Source organism: Trichechus manatus, unplaced genomic scaffold (genome assembly GCF_000243295.1).
Source record: "Trichechus manatus latirostris isolate Lorelei unplaced genomic scaffold, TriManLat1.0 scaffold00044, whole genome shotgun sequence".
Classification (NCBI taxonomy): domain Eukaryota; kingdom Metazoa; phylum Chordata; class Mammalia; order Sirenia; family Trichechidae; genus Trichechus; species Trichechus manatus.
In genome coordinates this window covers 12,855,128-12,879,709 of record NW_004443980.1, presented here as the reverse complement: position 1 = coordinate 12,879,709, position 24,582 = coordinate 12,855,128, and the positions used below count along the sequence as shown (strand labels likewise).

At 39.3% G+C, this 24,582-nt stretch overlaps 1 protein-coding gene across 2 annotated transcripts in view; it reads right to left on the bottom strand.

The window, feature by feature from the left end:
- Positions 1-552: 552 nt before the first annotated feature.
- EPSTI1 (epithelial stromal interaction 1) overlaps positions 553-24,582 on the bottom strand; it is a 128,344-nt gene continuing 104,314 nt past the window's right edge. For both annotated transcript variants that reach the window (XM_023731611.1, XM_023731612.1), the window contains 3 exons: positions 16,936-17,009; positions 13,279-13,378; positions 553-1,093 (listed from right to left, as the gene is read on the bottom strand). In XM_023731611.1, the coding sequence (XP_023587379.1) occupies positions 1,085-1,093; positions 13,279-13,378; positions 16,936-17,009 (183 nt within the window). In that variant the 3' untranslated portion in view covers positions 553-1,084. The remainder of the gene's footprint in view (positions 1,094-13,278; positions 13,379-16,935; positions 17,010-24,582) is intronic.

Sequence of the window (24,582 nt, the reverse complement as noted above, 5' to 3'; positions counted from 1 at the left end):
CGCTGGCAGATTCAAACTACCGACCTTTCAGTTAGCAGCCGAGCCCTTTCACCACTGCGCCACCAGGAGGGCAAGTTTCAAAACCCCCTACAAACCATGTATGGTGACTACATCTGAGTCTAGTTGATTTTTATGGAAACAATGGCCTTTTATGAAATAAACTGTCCCACTCTGAAAATCAGAGGAACAGTATTAATAAGTAAATCAAGACCAACTCAAGACCCAATAGAGGCTACAGTGGATCATATGGATTGTAAAAGAAAACATTAAAACAAAGGACCACTAAAGAGAGAAAGGGTCCCTAGGTGGTGAAAAAGGTTAACACGATCCATTGTTAATCAAAAGTTTGGAGGTTCAAGTTCACCCAGAGGCATCTCGGAAGAAAGGCCTGATGATCTACTTCTGAAAAATCAGTATGGAAAACCCTATAGAGTGCAGCTCTCCGCTAACACACGTGGGGTCATCATGAGTCAGAGTCGATTCAACAGCAACTGGTTTTCAAGAGAGAAAAACCCAAGAGCTTTCAATTAAAAATAAGAACAAACCATTTATATAGAAATAGCTCAAAATTTATTGATAAATTTGGTTAAAAGAGTATATATAAAATATTTATTTTTCTTCTGCTTATGTATGGACATAAGAAAACAGGAATTAAAAATCTATAAGGACCCCAAAGCTCCTCCAAACCTGATCTGAGAAGTAGATAAGAATTAGCTGATTAGAGACAAGCCTGCTGTACCCAGAGCTCTCACTGACCTGAAAGTATCAAAGGATCCCCTCTCCCTGTCTATCATGCTAACATTGTTGTAATTGCACTTCCAAGAAAAGGTAAAGCCAATTAGAAAAATAATGTAATCTTTCGCTGGCATTGGAGATTAAAGATGAGTTCAGTCATCAGCTCCCGCAAACATGCATACGTAATGACAGGGAGAAAGAAACCAGCTGCCCCCACTGCCGAGTTGAGCAGAGGGACAGCTGAAGTCAACATAAAAACAGTGAGGCTGAACAAAATCACATTTAGAAAAAGCATCTCTTGAGGTTTCTCAAGGTCAGTTCACGAAGGCCAGGTGGAAGTAAATATTCTTCACATATCCTGGAAAGAAAAAGAAAACAAAAATTACCACAGGCAGCAAAACAAAATTCAAAGCCTTTGTAGTCCAAAATGATGTTGCTTCAAAGGACACTCTTACAACATCAGGCTTAAACGTCCATTTTTAATGATTTAAAGCTCCAGTGAAATGATTTAATTTTCTAGTCCTATAGCATTTGATTCACTAAATAGTCTCCTTCAACCATGTAATAGCTTGATGAGTGACGTCTCATCGGCTGTGTTCTCAGAGATAGGCTAACATGGGTCACAACTAATAGTATTCACGAACATTGTCACCCGTCTCCATACTTCCAGCAAGAACGGGTTGAACACAATAGGGAGCAGAGCAATTTAAATGGAAATGTATCAGTGGCATTGCACTGTGTTATGCAGTAGGAAGGTGACTTCTAAAGGGTACCTTGAAGTAGGGAGATAGGCTAAGTGAGTCCACCCTTGATGTGGAAAGGGTCAAGCAACCCCCAACAAGCGTCCCACAATGTTTGACCAAGCTATATTTGGTATACAGGCTATTGCTGTTCTAGCTAAAAATCTGGTCAACTAAAAGCTCAGCTTGCCCTGGAGGTCACAGCCAACACCTAACTACCCTTGAAGACTCAGGATTTAAGAGTTCCCACAGCATCCTAAAGGGCCTGTCTCACTTGTGTCAGAGACAAGGTCATTTAAAGTGATTGTTTAAATACTCCAACCCTGGTGCATTGTAACAAGCTCATTAGGTGATTCTCTGCACATTAAGATGGAATCATTCATCTACAGGATTTAGTGACTGACAAAATGTGCAGACTGGAGGATAGCAAGAAGTTGAAGCTGACTCTGCCCTGGGGAAATGATGATAATAAAGTGGCTTAGACAATCATGCCCAATAGAGAACTCTAGAAAACCAGGATGCATTTTCTAAATGTAAAATTTTAAATTATCAAAGAATATACATTAAACGATATAAGAATATAATTTAAATACCAGAAAGTATTTTTTAAAAGATTAATCATATTTGTCTAGCCAACATACACTTATTAGGGGCCTACTATTTAAGAATCGTATGACATTTCAAGAAACAAAAATCTGTACCCTTGCGGGGTTTAATTCACACTATCACTAGTATGAGGAAGAAGCCAGTTGTAAGAAAGATAAAAAGCACTAGGGTGACAAAGGAAAAGAGGGAGTCATTGCTTAGGGGGCACTGAGCTTCTCTTAAGGGTGATGGAAAAATCTGGAAACGGATAACGATGATGGATGCACGACATGATGAACGTAATTAACGTCACTGACCTGTACACGTGAAGAATGTTGAAACGGCAAATGTTTTTTTATGTATATATTTACCACAAATAAAAAAAATTTTAAATTGATTTAAAGGTATGGTAAATTCTATTTGATTGTGCAGTGGGAGAGATGTCAAATATTTGATGGTGAAAGTGACATCTCAGGAGTTCTTATGGACATTATTTGGCAGGTAGAAATTGAAGATGGATAGATTACTAACCATTAATAAGAAGAAACGCAAATGTCACGTTCAAGAAATGTTGGAAGCGCCAGTGTGGCTCAAGCACAGAGTAAATAATAGCAGAACTTTAGACTGAGTCCCATTTACAGAAGGCCTTGATTGGCAGCCTCAGGGAAGTCTAGATTTCTCTCAGCATGCGTGTTGTGGAGCCACTGACGGTCTCTGACATGAGCTGGCCATCACCTTGTCAGCAGGATGCAGAAGAAACTGGGGGGAGGAAAAGTCTGGAGTGGGCAGATCGGTTAGAAGTCTTCTGTGATCGTCCAAATGAAACAGAACCAGGGCCTGAAGTATGAAGAAGCAGTGAGAACAGAGCAGAGAGCACAGAGCTGAGAGCTATTCAAAGGAACAGTCTACAGCCCATGGATCAGCAGCATCAGCGCTGCCTGGAGCTTGTTAGAAATGGAGAATCTTAGGCTCCACCTACCCAGATGGAATCAGAATCTGCATTTTAACAAGCTCCCCAGGTGCTCCTCTGCACATTAAAATGGAATCACTCATCTAAAGGATTTAATAACTGACAAGATTTACAGATTGTAGGACAGCAAGGAGTTGAAGCTGACTCTGCCCTGGGGAAATGTAATAAAGTGGTTTAAACAACCATGCCTAATCAAGGCTGACTATTTACCCAAGGGTGAGACCCTGGGGAGGAATATCCACTGGGCAACGTTGCCTCCAATATGCTGGATCTTGTTGTACCTGTACTAGGTTCCTGGGTGGTATAAGCAGTTTGTGCTCGACTACCAACCTAAAGGTTGGTGGTTCAAATTCACCCAGTGGTGCTGTGGAAGAAAGGCCTGGCAATCTGCTTCTATGAAGATTACATCCAACAGAACTCTATGGAGCACAGTTCTACTCAGTAACACCTGGGTCACCATGAGTGGGAATGGACTCAACGGTAATAGCTATGGTTTTTTGGTCTGATGTTTGTGCTAAGAGGATGTGCCCTCCTTATCCCTAGGTAGGCAGCCTGATGCCATAGAAAGCCAGGGCTCTGAGTCAGGCAGACCTGAGCTCATATCCTATGTCTACTATGTACGCGGTGTTTGCACAAGTATCATTCTAAGAAACAATCCCTGGCACGTAATAAGCACTTAAATCAATGTTATTTCTTTCCTCTTCTAAAATGTCTATTTTCCCAGGCCTATAATGTTATATTTATGCACTAATGACCACTGCTAGACAAAGCACCACCAAAAGAAATATACAAAAATCTTTTTATTTTTTAATACCTATAACAGCTGAACACTGAACATTGCGTGTGACGTATGCTTAACTTTACTGCCTAAATGTTGTATTAGATAAAAGGTTTTGACATTATTATCTTCCTTCTTGATTTTTTTTTTTTTCTTTTCTTGGCTTTCATCATACTTTTATCATGTTTTCCGCCCTCCTCCTTCTTGTCTTGTCTGTCTTTGGCTTTTTACTGGTCCCCATATTTCCTCCAAGCCCCCTCCGTGAGTAACTCAGCCCTGAAACACAGCTCTTCTCTCTCATTCTTTGGGAGAGCTCAATCCTCATCTATCAGTCTCTAAATAAATGATGTCAGAATCCTATCATCAGCTTTGACCTTTCTCTGGAGCTTGGGTCCCAAATCTCAAAATGCTTAATGGGCAATTCTACTTGTAAGTCACCAAAAACTCATATTCCTTCCCCACAAAGTGGGTCTTCCTCACTTCCTTACTTCCCTCAATGGTGCCATCCTTCTCCCAAATAGAAACCACAGACAGTGCTAACATACAGGGGTAAGAGGGAGAGGTCAGTCGCCTTCCTTCCTAATGCGCCCCGATTCTCCTTTTCCATGCACATGGTTAGCCCTTTAGACGTGGCCCTCATTATTGCACCTGAGTATGTCAGCCTCCCCCTCTTTTATATCTTGCACAACACTACTGGATTAATCTTCCTAAAATGCAGCGCTGGTGTTACCTTGGCTCAAAGATCTTCAATGGTTCTTGCCTGCAAATATATTTGAATGATCATGTATTACTACATCACATGGCTACACCAAGATCAACTAACTTATGCTGCTGTTATTTCTATTCTAGTACTGGCTGCTTACAGCAATGAGCAATTATTTACAGGGATCTTTAGCTAAGTCTTTGGTTGTTTTGTTTTTAGGGTAACTATTGGGATTGTGGAGCCCTGGCGGCACAGTGGTTAAGACTCAGCTGCTAACCAAAAAGTTGGCAGTTCGAATCCACCAGCTGCTCCTTGGAAACCCTATCGGGCAGTTGTACTCTGTTCTACAGGGTCACTATGAATCAGAACCAACTCGACGGCAATGAGTTTGGTTTGGGTTTTTTGGTACTGGAATTGCAGGAAACCGGGTGGTACATTGGTTAAGTATTTGGCTGCTAACCAAAAGGTTGGCGATTCAAACTCACCCAGTGGCTCTTCAGGAGAAGACCACCTGTCGATCTGCTCCCATAAAGATTACAGTCTAGAAAACCCTATGGGGCTGTTCTCCTCTGTCACATGGGGTCGCTATGAGTCGAAATCGACTCAGAGGCATCTTCCCTAGCAATTTTGTTGTTGTTCATTGTTTTTTACAGAAGTTATAATTAAATTTTTTTATGTTTTAAAAACAGCAAAGTAATACATGCTTGCTGTAACAAGTGAACTAATAATGAATATTTCTTACAAACTCCACCCTCAACTGTAATCTTCACATCACTCTCCCTCGACTCCTCCACCCTTAAAGAATAATGTTAACAGTCTTCTATATATCCATCCACCTTCTCCTTGCTTATATAAGCATAATGGGGCACATCTACACACATAAACTGTTTTTATTTCTTTGAAATGAATTATACTGTACATTTGATTGTAGGGGGTTTTCATTTAATAGTATATCATGAACTGAAGCCACTCCCGAAGGCTACCTTTCAGCCAAAGATTAGACAGGCCTATAAAACAAACACGTGAGGAACATGCTTCTTAGTTCAATCAAGTATTGGAGACCTAATGGCCAACACCTGCCCAAAAGCAAGACAAGAAGGCAGGAAGGGACAGGAAACCTGGATGAATGGACATGGGGAACCCGGGGTATAAAGGGAAAAGGGGAGAGTGCTGACACATTGCGGGGGTTGCAACCAATGTCACAAAATAATCTGTGTATAAATTTTTGAATGAGAAACTAACTGGCACTGTAAACTTTCACCTAAAACATAATTAAAAAAAAAAAAGTATATCACAAGTATTTCTATAGACCAGTCTAAAAAGTTTATCTTTTTTCTGATAGGCATATACGTATATGTGTGTGTGTGTGTGTATATATATATATATATATATATATATATAGTGGTATTTATATATTATAGAAATATACACCTAGAAATTATACGCATGTACAATTCTATGTATAAAGAACCATACCGCGCCTTTTTTTCTATTGCCTAAACGTATGTTCTCTCTCATCAATTCTGGTACATCTTTTCAATCTAAAGACAGAGCTTAAAATAATTTTCTTCTGTTATTTAATACTTGTTTTGTTTCTCATATTCTTTTTCACCTGAAACTCTTATTCCTCAGTTAAGGTCTCCTGGCTTTATGTTCAAGGTGTCTTATTTTTTCTTTCATGATTTTCGTCTTCCCCGCATACTTGCTTTGTGCTTTGAAATATTTCTTCCATTGGATAATCCAGGCCACTAATTTGGATCCTAGTGAGCACTGATTCCTTCAATTCACCTCCTGAATTTTTTTCATTCAAATACTTCATTTTAAGGCAAGGAGATTGGGGTGTGTTCTACCCTTGCATCTACTCGAAGTTTCTTTAATTGTTGTCGCTCCCATTGTTGCCATCCTCTGCAATAGCTCTACTTCCTTAGGGGTTAGAGCTGTGTGTTCTGTCTATTGCTCTTCTCTGGATGCCAAATTCCCTTCCATGTGTTATTTTCCTTTGTCTAATTATTGGGCTCACATCTAATCACTGGGGTACCGTAACTGGCAGCAATCCCAGAGTGGTGGAAGATGCAGCATCTTCCATTCCCAGTCTCCTCCTGCTCTCCCAGCTTCAGGGGAAGAGCAAGATTAGCCTTGGCTCTCTGGGGCCAAAAGACTGGATTCAAGCATCCAGACCAATATGGACCTCCACGCCAGGGGTCCACAAACATCTGCAAAGCCAAGCTTTTCCCTTGACCCATCACCATCCCATCTTCATCCAGAGCTTTCCAACACTGATCTCCAGGCTCTCATCTAACCCAAAGGAGAGTGAGTCCTGCACTAACAATTTTGCTGGGGTTGTGAGGACCTGAAGCCTCAGCAGAGCCCTCCAAGCACCCCAGGTCCTGCCTTCCTGAGGGCCCCTGGGCAGGTGGGTGGGTTGGAGTGAGGAGTGGAGGGAAGCTGGAATGTGTGCAGGCCACCAACTTCTCTTTGATTTGTTTTACTGTTTTTATGCTTTAAAAGTCCTTTCCCATCCCAAGGTCAGAAAAATATTCACACAGATTTACTTCTACTTTTCTATCACTTCCTTTTACATTTTACTCCTTAATCAACCTAGAATATATCTGGATACGTAACATGGGGTGGGATCTACATATTTTCCCTTAAATCACTAATCAGTTGTTCCATCACCAAATATTAAGTAACTTTTCTAGTCCCACTCATTATTATGCTATCTTTATCACCTACTAAATTCTTGTATGTACTAGAGTCTGATTCCTGTTATCTCTAGCTTTTTCATTTTTCCCAATGATTTTCCCACCAATATTAACTGTGCTTTTGCTGAACCTAAAATTCCAGAATTGATTGTCATTATGATTGATCATTATGCTGTATGTTCAACATCGACAAAAAAATCTTTTCAAAAATAATTACAGTTTAACGCTAATATCCAGCAGGCTTAAATGTAAAATTTATTTCATTTCTAAAATAACTTGATAGTCAATCTTCCTTGAATAAATGCAGAAAAAACTGCTTTATATGACTCTTTGTTCTAAAGTAAAGGAGCCCTGGTGGTGCAATGGTTGCACCCAGTTGCTAACCAAAAGGTTGGCAGTTCAAATCCACTCAGTGGCTCTGCAGGAGAAAAGATCTGGAGATCTGCTTCCATAAAGATTACAGCCTACAAAACCCTATGCGCAGTTCAACTCTGTCACACGGGGTTGCTATGAGTTGAAATCGACTCAACGGCACCTAACAACACAACAACAATTTTAAAGTAAATCTGTATTTATTTTGAAAATAACTTATAGGCATTGCTTTATATATTCTAGATTCTAACCTTTTGCTCATTTGTTATTTGCAGAACATACCCTGGTTACAAGTTTAGTTTATGGCTTCTCTTCACTTTTGTATGGTAACCTTTGATGAACAGATGTTTACAATTTTAATGTAGACGTATTTATCATTTTTTTCCTTTATGGCTTATGCTTTGGGTCTTACAAAATCCTTCCCTACCTCAATTTTATGGTCTCTTTCATTTTCTTCTAAAATGTATAAAGTCTTCATTTTTATTTATAAGCTTTAATCTACCTGGAGGAGCCCTGATGGCGCAGTAGTTAAAGTGCTCAGCTGCTAACCAAAAGATTGGCGGTTTGAACCCACCACGGGAGAAGGATGTTGCAGTCTACTTCCATAAAGACTTACAGCCTTGGAAACCCTATGGGGCAGTTCTATTCTGTCCCATACGGTCGCTATGAGTCGGAATCGACGACAGCAGTGGGTTTGGTTGCGGTTTACTCAGTTGTTCCAACAGCCCTTGGTGAAGAGTCCGTCTTCCTTCAGCAATCTGCTGTGCTTCCTCTGCACGCATCAAGAGTCCAGATACGGTTAGGTCTGCCTGCGCCAACACCATGCCATCTTAAATAAATGACTACTCTTGGTTCTTTGTTCTGATCAGACTAGTTAAATCTATACATTTTTTTAGAGAACTCATTCCTCTTTATTAACAAGGTATAGTTCTCTGTTTATTCTTTAATGGCTTTCTACAAAGTTTTATGATTTAGTCTCAAACGGTCAGGCACATCTTTGGTTAGATCATTTTATTAGATTTTTTGTTTATTCCTATTGTGTAGAAGTACAGTTAGTTTTAAAATATTGATCCTACCTCCACCAACATTGCTGAATCCTTAGTAAATTCTTTTGCATTTTCTATGCAGATAATGGTATCATCTGGGATTTATAAATGTTTTTCTCCTTTTCAATCCTTAGATCTGATTTAAAGGAAATGTTTATGATGTATTTTTATTATTGTATATTTTTGATCCTTTTATTAGGTGAAGAAATTTTGTTTCTATTCCTAGTTTGCTAGAAAAGCTTTTGTACAAATCAGTGTGAAAATTTATCAAATGCTTTCTCTGTATGTATTAAGATGACCGTATTATGTTTCTCCTATAATTTGTCAGGTGAATTGCCTTAGTAGGTTTTGTGTGTGTGTGTGTGTGTGTGTGTGTGTGTGTACACGTGTGTGTGTGTGCATGTGTGTGTGTGTGTGTGTGTGACAAGCCAGGCATGCGTTTCTGGGATAAATCCAGTTGATCAGAATATGTTATATTTTTGTTTATTTAATTCATTATTGAATCTGTTTGACAAACAAAATTTTGTTTGTGATTTTTTGAATCTATGTTTATGAGTAACTCTGCCCTGTGATTTTCTTTCTCTGTCCAGTTTTTGTCTAATTTTAATCCAAAGTTACATTTACCTGCAAAATCCTTCCTCCTTTGAACTATTATGGAACACTTTCTAGACATTTGGAATAATCTGTTCCTTGAAGTTTCGTTGAAGTTTCCTTTAATACCTTTAGGCCTAGTTTTCCTTTTATGGGAAGATACTAACAAATTAATCTAGATAGAGTTTGTATCACTTTGCATTCCCACCAACAATGTATGAAACACTCCTCTTTCCCCATAGCTTCCATATTGTCAGTGTTTTGGGTTTTTGCCCAATGATAGATGAGAAATAGCATTTAGGTTTAGTTTTAAATTTGCATTTATTTTATTATTATAATGAATTCATTAAATTTTTTAATTTCAAAGATTATAACTTTACTTCTAGAAGTTATGTTGTGTTCTTTTTCAAATCTACTTGGTTGTTTTTTAATTGTCTGGTTTCTTGCCATTATTTCAGTTGCAAAATTTGTTTCATCAAATGTCTTATACATAAACTCCAAAACCAAATCCATTGCTGTCAAGTCGATTCTGACCCATAGCCACCCTATAAGAGAGAGTAGAACTGCCGCACAGGGTTTCCAAGGCTGTAAATCTTTACAGAAGCAGAATGCCACATGTTCTCCCATGGACTGGATTGGCGGGTTCGAATCGCCAACCTTCCCATTAGCAGCTGGGAGCTTTAACCACTGTACCACCGTGGCTCCCTATCTTATACATAGTTGTTTTAAATTTGGTATCTGATCATTTTAGTGTGACAAATTATGTTGGTCTTTGTTGTTTTTGTGATGCTCAGTCATGGCCACTTGCTTCCTTGTGCATGCAGTAAGTTCTAGTCCTATTTAACGCTTAGAATACATCAGTGAACAAAACAATCAAAGACCCTTACAGAACATACATCACTGCAGGCAGGGACTAAGTAAACAGTGTCGTTGTTGTTGTTAGGTGCCGTCAAGTAAATTTTTGACTAACAGCGACCCCATGTGACAGAGCAGAACTTCTCCGTAGGGTTTCCTAGGCTGTAAACTTTACAGAAACAGATTGTCAGGTCTTTTTCCCGTGGAGCTACTGGGTGGGCTCAAACTGCCAATCTTTTGGTCAGTAGCCAAGCACTTAACCATTGCACCACCAGGTCTCCTTAAGTGAAGACTAAACAAAATTTACAAGTACATTATGTTAGAAAAGTAGAAGCTGACGAGTGTGATGGAAAAAAGAAGTGGAGCCTGGAAAGGGGATTGTGAGAGCTGGGGGTGAGGAGAAGGTGGCAGGATTAAACAGAATGGCCAAGGCAATCTCACTGAGGTAGTGGGAGCTAAGAAAATGCTTGAAGGAGAACAAACTATGTGGATATTTTAGAGAAGCCGTAGAGAGAGCAGCCAGTGCAAAGGCCCCAAGGTGATAGCAGCAAGTACTTGAAGCTCCCAGAGAACAGCCAGGAAGCTAGTGTGGCTAGAGTGGAGTGAGCAAGGGGGCAGAAGGAGGAGAGAGTCAGAAAGGTAAAGTGGGGGTTCAGACCACGTAGCACCTGGCAAACCCAAACCAAACCAAACCTGTTGTTGTTGAGTCAATTCCGACTCATAGCCACCCTATGACAGAGTAGAACTGCCCCATAGGGCTTCCAAGGAGCGCCTGGTGGATTCAAACTGCCAACCGTTTGATTAGTAGCCGAACTCTTAACCACTATGCCGCCAGGGTTTCTAAAACCTAATTAGTATGGGTTTAAAAGAAAGATGAAGAAAATAAAGACAGCAACCATAGATGCCTCTTAAAGTTTGGTTTTAAAGGGGAGCAAAGAAATAGGTCAGTAGCATGAGGGAAAGGTGGTATCCATAGAACTTATATTTATTAATATTGTTATATTCATGGGAGTTTTCTAGTTGAGAGAGAATATTTGACAACTCAGCAGAGAAGGGGAGGGGTATTGTTATAGCAAATCCCCCAGTAGGTGGAGGAGACAGAATTTAGTACACAAGGAAAAGCAGGCATAGAGGAACAGATGTCTGTAGGTGGACAGATGTGGAGGTGGAAGCCAGAGGAAGTTCAATCCTTTCATTACTGCTTCTTTCAAGTAAGGAAAGCGTGGATGACCAAGTAGGACTCAGGACATGTCTGGCCTACTACGGAAACTTAACTCAATCATCCTCACTATTACATCATGAGGAAAGGCTGTTTCTTCGTTTTATCTGTGAGGGATCTAAAAAGAGATGCATGACTCACTTGTGTAAGGCCCACAGACAGTCCGTGGTAAGTCAAATTCCTTATTCCTCATTTCCTCCTCAGACGCTCATGGTGATACCATTTAATCTCACCTGGTATTTTCTCCTCAATCCCAGGTATTTTTCTAGACACTTTCAAAATTTTAGGAGCTGTGTTAAGTGAAGGAGAAAATGCACAGCAAGCTTCCAAGTCCTAACCAAAATCTGAATTCCAGTCATGTTCCACAACTGATAAATTATGTGAACTTAGATAACATCTTTGGTTCACAAAGCCCCATTTTCCACATGAATCCTACTTACCTAATTCTTATGAATAAGTCAGTAATTTGAAAATTGTAATGCATGATGCAAATATCCTGTGTTTTAATTCTTTTTTCTCTCCTTCGTCTTGTGCCTATTCTTAACGCCATACCCACTGCTGTGGAGGAGATTCTGACTCACAGTGACCCTATACGACAGAGTAGAACTGCCCCATAGAGTTTCCGAGGCTGTAAATCTTTACTGGAGCAGACTGCCACATCTTTCTCCCGAGGAGCGACTAGTGAGTTTGAACTGCCGACCTTTAGGTTAGCAGCCGAGCTCTTTAACCACTGTGCCACGAGGGTCCTTCTTAACACCATAGTGATATAAACTAGCATACAATTATAGATAACTATGGAGTTCCTGGGTAGTGCAAATGGCTAACGTGCTAGCTTTTAACATAAAGGTTGGAGGTTTGAGTCCATCCAGAGGTGCCTCAGAAGAAAGGCCTGATGACCTACTTCTGAAAAATCAGCCACTGGAAACCTTATGGAGCACAGATCTGTTCTGACACCCATGGGGTTGCCATGAGTCAGAACTGACTCAACAGCAACTGGTTTGGGTTTTTTTTTTTTTTTTTTTTTTGGTTCTATAGCTAACTATCTACATGCAGTATGCATTATCTGCAAATTTGCCTACATTCAATTGTCTTAAACATATATACATTTGTGAAATCCATCCATCAATTTTAACTACTTGATGCCTTAGACGGTGACATTCATAACAGTTCTAACAGATTATCTTTTCGAAATGATCTTTTGTCCCTCAAAATTTACTAAAGGGTGATCTCTAGATTTCCCCGGACAACAGCCCTTGACTCTTTTGCTACATTGTACCACTTGAAAGATTTCTCTTCGCTCAGTATTTCTTTTTTAAGTAGGTCCTTTTGCACATGGGCTTCAATTAAATTGTAAAACTTGCTGTAGTTAGTTTTGATTTTATATGCATTGCAAAACCCACAATCATACACATCCCTAAGCTTTGGTGATAGTTCAATATATTGTGCATGCGAAGTACATTAAACATACATTAAAACACAGCTGCAAAGTTTCCTTCACAAAAATCTATAAGGGCATTTCATTTTCAAAAAGTTCCTTTTGCAGTGAAAATAAATACCTGTTTCTTTGATATGCTAGTTTCACTGAAAGAATATATTACTAGAGAATGATTACTATTTTATAACCATATCTCACTTAAAATCTTCCAGAAAAAAAAAATGTTCATTTGTTTTCACTGTAGATCTAGGCAAAGGGTGATAAAAAGCTTTATGGTCAAGGCAATCATGCTGAAAACAAAGAGCAGGGGCCATTTTTTACTGTGATGGGCTGGGGCTGAACTCAAGACTCTCTCCTTTTCTCAGAAGCTATTGTGGAATTTACAGTAATCACCCTGGCTGGCTGCCCATCACACAGCTGAACAGCACACCAAAAAAATAATATCTGGGGAGAAGGCCTCAACATAATTTTAGAACTCTCATTGTTTTTATTCTTCAAGTTTGAAAGATGATTTTTTTTTTTTAAAACAGAAAAGAAAAAAACTCACCCAGCTGTTACCACGATTCATATTCCAATAGCCTCCAGATTCCTCAAGGCCACCTGGTTGACTTTTGCCTTGGAGTCGGTCCAGAAAAGCATTATTTACCCTTTAAAACAATGAAAAATGTATGTAAGTGGAAAGCTGGCTGCAGGGTTGAGAGATTTTTTGAGAACCTAATGTGCTGTATGAACTGACTGTGGGGACTGCCTCCCCTCTTCAGCTTAGAAGAAATCTGCAGAAACATTTTTTCACATTCACCTCATGACATGCTGTTAATAGCCCCCTTACTGGAGCTGGAGCCGGTCTTGGCTCGGGCCAAGGGGGCACAAATTTGTAACCTCAGAATTTCACTCACCGATCTTCTACCAGTTCAGCAAGAGCCCCACTTGCCCAGCCAACAGTACCCAAAGGGCCATGACAGGCGTGAGCCCCAGGGGCTGTGGAAAGATGGACGCTTCAGCAAGAACCCAAACATGAAGAGGAACTAAACTAAACGCAGCTCTGTGGCACTATTGTATCCCATTGCCAGTCCTACTAAAGCAAATCCCGTAAGTGAAAAGTAGAAGAAGACATAGAGAGGGTGTAGGAAAGGGAAATGTCGGAAGAGGGAAGCCCAAGCTTTCAGAGATAAGAATGGATACACCTTTCCCCGCGTTCTGTCATACCTGCAGTAACCAATCAGAGAAATAATATTCAACAACATAGGAGGTAAAGCTATAAAGAAAGGTTAAGAAAGTGATTATCATAAAGGTCAGGATAAGGCTTACCTGCAAGGTGATGGCTATATTCTATTTCTTGACCTGGCTACATGGGTGTTCACTGATACAGTGACACATTGAGCACATGTATCTGCCCCATATCTCTATGTGGCTGACTCTTCCTTATCACTGGAATGTCACCCGTTCAGTGAGACCTTCCTTGGGCACCCACTGCCTCCAGTCACTCCCTTAACTTCATCCTGTGTGTGTATGTATCACTGTCTGAAATAATCTTGCTGTTTAACTGTTGGTTTTCTATTTCCCTCCTCCAGATTGTAATTTCCATGAGGTCTGGGACCTCTTCCGCCTTGCTTACCCCGATTCCCAGTGCCCAGAACAGTGCCTTTGCAGAGGCAGCCACCCTGATGTCAGAACTGTTGAACGAATGAATTGCCCAGGCACAATGTCCTCAACCCTGCCTGCTGCTGGTGACTAGGGCTGCATCATGAGGCTACCACTGGTGGTGAGTGCAGACTGCAAACCAGGTCACTGTCAATGGCTCCCAATTCAGGGACATGGCTATGACTGACAGCATGTCACAAATGCACACCGTAATGGGATATCACCTTTGAGCTTCAGTTACTAAGACCACATCAGAGTGGTTGAGCTTTCCTTGAGACTTTGGAAGTGTCCACAACTGGTCTATGCCCACTGAAATATCAGTCGTCCAGAGACAATGGGAGGTAAAGAGATTGTTTCTCTCCATTCCTACTGAGAATTCAAAGAGGGGGTAAAAGTAACAGCTTCTATTTTTGTTTGCTAGTTTTAGAAAGTACATATATTATACTGCAGTCCAACTTGTTCTCCGGATTTTCTTCTAAGATTTAATTTGGATAAAAACCATTATTCAGGGATGGCCCAAGTTTCAATAAATCGATTCAATTCAGCCCAATTTTTAGCTCAGAGCCTAGTTCCTTTCAGGTCTTTGACCTCCCTGCTCTGTCTTTTCTCTATGGAGTTCCTACTTGTCTTCTCTCACTCAGAAAGTTATACCGGGTCAAGTTCGGTTACACTCATGCTCGTTAGAGGAGTCATTGAAAAGCCTGGGAAGAATCCCACAAGCTTCTATTATAAAGCTCAGGGTTAAGGTTTCTGCTATGTGGACTTCGAAACAGTAGAAAGCATGTCACCTTTTTGACTCCAATAAAGTTATGCCCCTAGAGAAAACCTAACTTATGTCCCCTAAACACATACTACATAGCTCTGAGTAGAAAGGGACACAGCTATTGCATTCATTAAGACGCTACTGTATTGTCCTTCTTGATAACACGGGAAAGCTAACTGCAACCTCTACAGGACAATACAAATACAGGCACTTTCTAAAAACTGATTGAAAACATAAAGTATGTGTTTAAAGACTTGATCACTTATTTCAAAACTTATGACTGAATTTATTATCCAGAGAAGCTTCCTCATGGATTAAACTTGGATCTACATTTAACAAGAACCAATAGTGAAAATGGAATGTGAAAAGTAGACAGCTCCACCAATATGTAGGTAGTCAGCGGTATGGAGAACTTAAAGAATGAAGGTCTGGGTTTCTATAACAAAACAGAATCTCTTCCATCTCTAATCACGTAACTTCTGTTTTTACTGGGTGCCAATTCAAGATTAATCTCCTAGCAATGGGGCCTATTCATATGACACATCACTTTCTTTAAGGTGTTTAAAACCTGTACTATCTAATTAATCCTCAGGAATCCAGAGAAATAACTGGCTACTATTAGCAACCAGTGTTATATAAATACAATAACAGGTTTTTTTAATGGAAAGTCTTTTAAGGAGAAAAACCAATGAAGATGGAACTAAACTAATGTACGGCCTACTCTATAACAAATAGGTAGCAGTAATGGTCCAGTCTTACCCCAAAAATAGCCTAACTCATGTACAGAGTTTTGATGTTTCCTTCTAATCAGAGAAGAATATATAAACTCACATTTGACATTTTCAAACTATTTTGACTAGACTATGGAGGCAGATAGTTCAGTCAAAAAAATATGAACACCCATCATTGTTGGTACCCTCAGAACTTGGAACTTCCATTGAAAACTTTTTAGAATCTCTCATTTATAAAATGAAACCACCACATTTTAAAGCTCACATGAGTAACCGTGGAAAGGCTACACACACAAGAGAAACCATTCATTTTCCAAAGAAGAGTTTGCTCCTTTAAATCATGAATGAAAGCCTTTACATTAAATTCTCCTAAGACACAAGCATACCCCAATAAACTTAAATAGCCCAAGTGCCCTCTAAGAAAAGCCTAGAAAAATAATGATAGACAAAATGGTGGTTATTGATAACTGTTCCAACACCAGCATAATAAAGATATTTCCTAGTTACTATTAACATAATTAATATTAGGAAAAAGAGAATACTTACACTATCAAAAATTACTTAATGATTCCATTTTAAGATTTCCCCCCAATGTATTAGTCAATAGAAAACAATTTCAATGGTACTTTTTCTCTGAGTTTTTGTATTCAAATACGGGCATTTCATCATCTAAACAAATTCAATTACTGAACAAAGAATTCATAATTGAATAAAAATTAAACTATTCTAAAATATTGATGATGGTAAAGCACCATCTCAAAGGATTATGATGCTTTGTCCCAAGGGAGGTAAATTAAATATAATCTAAACGAACACCTAACTTGAGATCATGATTCAGTTTTCTAATGTGAGTTTATACCACCTGTCCAGAAAAAACTGATTGTGTGTGTGTGTACAATATATAGCAGTCGGTATCTCTCACACACACCACACCCCAATTAAAATAAAGATTAAAAAGGTAAAATGGATTACAAAACCATACTCAATATGTAGTCTTTTTGTAAAATGCTGCAAAAATTTTATAAATAATCGATTTAAGCAACGATGCTTATTTTATTAGGGATCACACCTCCTGTGTTCAGTTTGGCGGGTTTTGGTTCTTTCTTCCTCTTCTTGCTGTCGCTTAAGCTCCAATAGTTCACTCTAGGAACAATAAAAGTTTAAAAATATGGTTTTCAATTTAACACGGTTGTACAGAAGACACCTAAATCAATGACATATTTCACCTTAGCTGGTGCAATACTTCTCTTTTGAAACTTTAACTTAAATACCATTTCCATGTGAAATTATTTTCTTATGTAACTAGGTAGCAAAAATAATTGTGGCTTAGTCAAACTGAATTGCTCTGAGTGTAAAATTGTGAGATTAAAAAGCCATGGTGCATAGTCAGGATATTAGACCAACAGGTATAACATACACGGAGGAAAACGCAATGTGAGACAAACGTGCTTGTATCTTACAAAGAAAATCAATTTAATTAGGCTCTTAAGGTATGTCATACAATACCATTTCTTTGTATTTGTCTAGCATCTCTCCCCTAGTAAACTCACAGCAGCTTCCAAATTAATATTTGACTCAATTCTATAGTACAATTCTGTTAGCAAAATATTCTCCATCCTGGAGAATAAGTACTCACCTATCACTGACTAGTTACTTCTGGTACTAACAGAACTTTGGGTTCCTTACAGGGGATCATTTGCTTCAAATAGGAGATCACTTTATTAGAACTAAACCTCTAGCTTCTGACATTCTGATTGTCTTCTTGGAAGAGGTAACTTGGCTTCCAGACTCAGTTTATTATGTTCACAGTATTATCAGAGAACTAGATCCCAGGATTTCTCTAAGACCTAACTGCCTACCATGAGACAGACAGTGAGTTCTATCCCCATCTCACAGACAGAAAAAGGCAGAGGGAAGTCAATTATCTGGCCAAGTTCTAAGTCAGTGCCTGAGTCAGACAGATGTCATGGTAGAGAAAATACTGTCACATCTTGGTAAGCACATGCCAATGCATGTATTATTTTTAAACCCCAAAACTTACTTGATGAAATGTATAAAATAAATCCAAAGTTTAGATTCAATTTTTTTTTAACTTTGTTTAAAGGCGTTCCAATATTCCACAGTCCCCAAAACAAAAAGCCTGCTTTCTCATACTGTTATACGTTCTACCTTGTCCCATAGGGTCGCTATGAGTCGGAATCGATTCGACAGCATACAGCAACAAAAACAAATCCCTAAAGCCCTTTATTTAATTACTATCCTAATTAACAACTAAGGAGCCTTGGTGGTGCGACGGGTAAGTGATCAGCTGCTAACTGAAAGGTTGGTGGTTCGAACACACCCAGCAACTCCGTGGGAGAAAAGACCTGGCGATCTGCTCCCGTAAAGATTACAGCCCAGAAAACCCTATGGGATAGTTCTGCTCTGTTACATGGGGTGGCTATGGGTCGGAATCGACTTGAGGGCACCTAACAAAAACAACAATTACTACCTAGCATCAACAAGGGAAAATGAGAGCGTTTTCTAAATAACTGAATAATATTCAACCATTCAACAAGTACTTATTAAGCACCTACCAGATACCAGGCCCTGTGCGCTAGAGGCACACTCACTTTTCCACAATGGCAAAAAGTCTTTAATTTTATTTTTTATCACTGTAATATATGTATATAATTTTAAAAGTGTACCAAGTAACAGTGTTAGTTAGTACTACCAAGGCTTACACTAAAGAAAAAGAACGTCCTGCCTGCCCCCACACCTCACACACGGCCACTTTCAATTCCTGTTTGCTGTTTTCTCTAGCAATTGTTTTTTTCTTAACAGTGTGTATATTCTGTTATTTCTTGATTTTGTACCTATTATCACTTATCTTCCTACTCGGAAAGAAGATTTACGCCTCTGTTAGTAACCACCCTAACCCCATCCCAATACACTCTTTTCATCCTTCTGATGCTTGCAGCTTTTTTTTTTTTTTTAAACTTTCCGTGTGGTGGAGGAGGGGGATCCGGGGCCTCAGCAGCCCCGCCAATTAGACTCCCAATTCCTCCTCCAGGTTTCAACTCTACTTTTCAGAGGTACCGCGTGCCTCTAATTTCCGAGTTTTAATCAACTTGCTTTTTACTGCTTCTTGCAAATGAGCTCTGGCTTTTCCTGCTTCCCTAAGTTGGTTACCACTTCATCCATCTATGTTCCGGCTTCCACAAGTTTGCTGATATCTTTTCCTTGCTGCAATCTCCCGGCCTGTCCATTTGTTTTTATGGCTTCATGCCTTTTACGGCTTTATGGTCTTTTTAGCGGGATTTGGGGATGGGGGATTGGAAATAAGCAAATGAAGTGTTCTTAAACTGCAGTGTTTAACCAGATTATCTTAACAATTTCAAGTAAAAAATTTACCTGAATTCTGCTACTTGATCCTCACAACAATCTGAAAGTTAGGCTGGTAAATAAGAGAATGACTTGATGAACCAATGACTGGGCAGTATTATGATTGTTTTCAGAAGAGAAAACAGACAATCAGAGACACAATTTAAGTAACTTTTCAAGGGCTAAACAACTCACTAGTAACAAAATAACGACTAGGGCTGCAGGATATACTTAAAATAGGGGGTTAACGCCTGGTGACAGGCAGTGTGCACCCGCCCCCAGCCTGCCTGGTGACCAATGGGAGTGCTCTCGGCACTCCCACTCGGTGACCAGCCAGGCAGGCACATTTCCTCAACAGCAATAGCCTGGCACATCCCGACAAGTGCCACCCGCACCCCTGCCAATGATGAGCAGAAGATCCCAGTGCCCTCTCTCCTCGGCTGCCTGGGTACAATGTCACACATCCCGCACCGAGGCAGTTCCTGCAGGCTGAATGCACATGCACGGAGACCTGTCAATCCCCTACCACTTACTGAGAAGCCAATTCATGCATACACAGAGGGCCTATCCCATCCATGTGAGTAGCACTGCCTCATAGTGTCTATGGAGATGCCCTGCCCTGCTCTCTAGCAGACAAACTAACTGCTGGCACCAACTTGGAAGGACCCCACTGCAACTGTGGAGGGTCCCTGACCACCCAACACTTGCCACTCCACATCAGGGATAGGACCTGCTCCTGCACCTCTGCTCAGTCCTGTAAGGGAAGACATATTAGCCTAATGACAGGACTCACACATGGGTGTGACCCACTATATTCACTAGTGAGAGGAAATCACACCCAGCCAACCGATACCACCAAAGTCACACACGGACCAGTATCACAAAACAACAATTAAAATAATACAAAGGAAGAAAGACATTTTAAAGTGAAAGAGAAGAAACAAAGCTCCTGATATATCAAAACAAAACAAAAAAATCAGGATAAAACAAGCAAACATACGATCAAAAAAGAAACATAAATAAATTAACACTGTAATGCCTCAGAGACAGCAGGCAATAACAAATCACATAAAGAAACAGGGTAAGATGTCTCAAACAAGTGAGCAAAATAAAGGGACAGAAAACATTTCAGAGGAAGAACTGATACTAGAACAACCTGACAAGGAATTTAAAAGACTAATATTTAGGCTCCTCAAAGAGATCAAAGAAAACAAAGGAAAAAATCTAGAAGAATTCAGAAAAATAATACAAGAACAAAATTACGAACTCCATAGACAAATAGAAACCATACAAAAACAACAACTAGAAATCCAGAAGCTTAACAATCAAATAACAGAAATGAAAAACTCAATAGAAGGATACAGAAGCAGAATTGAATCAACGGAATAACGAATCAGTGAAAGAGGGAACAAATCCCCTGATATTAATTTGTTTGAGGAACAATCATACAAAACACTGAAGAGAAATGAAAACAGCATAAGGGTTATGTGGGACACCATCAAGAGAGATAATAAACATACATGAAGAATTCCAGAAGGGGAAGAGAGGAAAAGGAGTACAAAGAGAATTTTTGAAGCCATAATGACAGAAAACTCTCCAAATATCATGAAAGATGAGAAGATTTCCATCCAGGATGCTCAATGAACCCCACAAAGAATAGACTCCAAAAGAAATTCACCAAGACATATTAAAATCAAACTTTCCAAAACCAAAGACAAAGAAAGAATTTTGAGAGCAGCTTGTGAAAAGCAAAATATCACCCACAAAGGGGCATCAATAAGACTAAGTGCTGATTTCTCATCAGAAACCATGCAGGCAACAAGGCAATGGGATGATGTATCTTAAGCTCTGAAAGAAAAGAATTGCCAACCAAGAATCATATATCCAACAAAACTATCTTTAAAAAATGAGGGTGAAATTAAGACATTCCCAGACAAGCAGAAATTAAGGGAATTTATAACTACCAGATCAGCCTTCCAAGAAATATTAAAGGGAGTCTTTGGACGGAAATCCAACGACATCAGACAACAACCTAAGAAAGACACATGACAGCACCGTCCAGATACCAACCCATGTAAAGACTTCACGAAAGTAAAATAAAGCTGCAAAACTGATTACAGGGAACCAGAGATACTACGCTGTAAATGATGACATCAGAACAAAAGGGGGAATGAATGTAGTTATAGAACTTCCATACGGAGGGGAAGTCAATTCGATTTCAAGATATAACAGATTGTTTTAAATACAGGAGGGTAAACATAAACTTCAGGGTAACCACAAAGAAAATTAATAAATCTACTCACCAAAATAAAGAAGAATTAAATAAAAAAGACTCAGTAAACAGAAAAACAACCATAACGGATGATAGGAAAAGAAAATCCATATACAAAAAGAACTCAGCACAGAAAATTAAGAAAAAAGAAACTTAACAATAAAAAAAAATATAAAACAAAGTGGCAGCAAAGAATTCATACCTATTGATAATCACACTGAATGTAAATAGATTAAATGTACCAGTCAAGAGGCAGAGAGTGGCAGAATGGTAAAAAAAATATGATCCATGAATATTTTGTCTACAAGAGGTACACCTTAGACACAAAGATATAAAAAGGCTAAAAATCAAAGGATGGAAAAAATATATACTAAGTAAACAGCAACCAAAACAGAGCAGGAGTGGCAATACTAATTCCCGAAAAAATAAACTCTAAGTCAAAATCCATAAGAGACAAAGAAGGCAATTATATAATGACTAAAGGGTGAATTCAACAAGAATACATAATGATAATAAATATTTATACACCCAGTGCCAGAGCTCCAAAATATATAAAACAAACTCTAACAGATTTGAAGAGAGAAATAGATAGTTGTACAATAATAGTAGATTTCAATATACCACTTTCAACGATGGACAGAACAACTAGGAGCACAATCAACAGAGACGCAGAAGACCTAAACAACACTATTAATCAACTTGACCTCACAGACATATAATACACACCACCCAATAGCAACACAATACATATTCTTCTTCAGCACTTCTGGAACATTCTCCAGAATAGACCATTTTTTAGGCCACAAAGCAAGTCCCAATAAATTTAAAAAGATCGAAATTATACAAAGCATCTTCTCTGACCATAAGGGGTTAAAACTAGAAATCAATAACAGGAAGACAAAGGGAAATAAATACTTGAAAACTAAGTAACATTACTAAAAAATTATTGGGTCATAGAAGAAATCAAAAATGGGAAATTTAAAAAATACTTAGAATCAAATGAGAACAAAAACACAACATACCAAAATCTCTGAGATACAGCAAAAGAAGTGCTCAGAGGAAAATTTACAGCAATAAACACATACATTAAAAAAGAAGAAAGATCCAAGATCAACAACATAACCCAACAACTTGAACAAACATAAAAGGAAGAGCAAAAGAAGACCAAAGCTACCAGAAGAAAGGGAATAAAGACTAGAGTAGAAAGAAATGAAATAAAAAACAGAAAAACAGTAGAAAGAATCATCAAGGCTAGAAGTTGGCTCTTTGAGAGATCAATAAAATTGACAAACCACTGGTCAAATAGACAAAGGAAAAGAATCAGAAGATGCAAATAACCAAAATAAGAAATGATATGGGTGACACTACAATAGAACCAACTGAGATAAAAAGGACCATAACAGAATATTATAAAAATTATACGCCAACAAATTTAAAAACATAAAAGAAATGGATAAATTTCTACAAACACTCTACTTACCTAAACTAACTCAAATAGAGGTAGAAAATCTAAACAGACCTATAATAAAAGTTGACATGGAAGATGTTACCAAAAAACTTCCACAAAAGAAAGGTTCGAGTCCACCCTTAGGCACCTTTGAAGAAAGTCCTGGTGACCTACTTCCAAGAAGTCAGTCGTTGAAAACCCTGTGGAGCCAGTTCTGCTCTGACACACATGCAGTCACCTTGAGTCGATTTTTTTATTTTTTTTATTTTTTCTTTAACGAAGCTGAGAACTGTTAGGGAGGAAAACAAAAGGAAGGGAATAAAACAAGCACGCATCATCCTGTTACAGCGGCAAGGACGAGGGAGGGGAGAAAACAGAGACCACGAGGGAGACAGAAGGGGCTGATGAGGCATCCCCATGCAGGAACACCACTCCAGAGGTGGCAGCGGAGGCTCTGGAAAGGCCGCACTCAGGATTATTATCCTATAACTAGCAAAGCGTATTTACTAGGGAAAGGCTGGTTGTTCTTTGGTACCAACAAGGAAAATTTCAACTAATTAATTTGTTCTGTTGAACTGACAGCCATCACAGATGCGTCCACATGCCTTTTAAGCATATTCTTGGTTCATTTACAGGGTTCTCACACAGAAGTGCAATATTTAGTTGGACAGAAACAAAATGAGTTGCACTTGTTCCAAGGACTGAGCTTTGGACATTAAGAGAATCAAAATACTCTAAGCAGGGGGGAGATAATGCACAGCATTTGAGACAGTGTCAAGTCTTGCTCCACTCAACATATATTTATTAAGCACCAACCATTTTCTAGGACACCCGGATTCACACTGGAAATACAGATATAAATAAAACATAGTTCCACCCTGAAGAAATCACAGTATAATGAGGGAAACATACCCAGAAACAACCATGATACAAATCAGAAAGAAATGTGTTACTGAACACAAGTTCAAGCAATATAATGTGGGAATATAAGGGAAGGAATGCAAACAAGATAAATAAGGAGCAAATGTGCCCGGATGTCACAAATGGTTTGTGTCTGACTACTAACTGAAAGTTTGGTGGTTCGAATTCACTTAGCAGTGCCTTGAAGAAAGTCCTGGAGGTTGACTTCTGTGAGATTACAGCTACTGATAAACCTATGGAGTGTAGTTCTACTCTGACACAGATGGGGTCACCATGAGCCAGAACTGACTCTATGGCAATGGGTTTGGTTTCTGGTTTGGTGGTTGTCATGGTTTGAATTATGTCCCCCAAAAAATGTGTACATCAGTCTGGCTGGGCCACGATTCCCAGAATTGTGTGGTTGGCCTCCATTTTGTGATTGTAGTTTTATGTTAAAGAGGATTCGGGTGGGCTTGTAACACCACCTTTACCCAGGTCACATCATGATCCAATGTAAAGGGAGTTTCCCTGGGGTATGGCCTGCACCACCTTTTCTCTCTCAAGAGATAAAAGGAAAGGGAAGCAAGCAGAGAGTGGGGGACCTCATACCATCAAGAAAGCAGTGCCGGGAGCAGAGCGTGTTCTTTGAACCTGGGGTCCCTGCGCAGAGAAGCTCCTAGTCCGGGGGAACACCGAAGAGAAGAAGGCCGACAGAGAGAAAAAGGCTTCCCCTG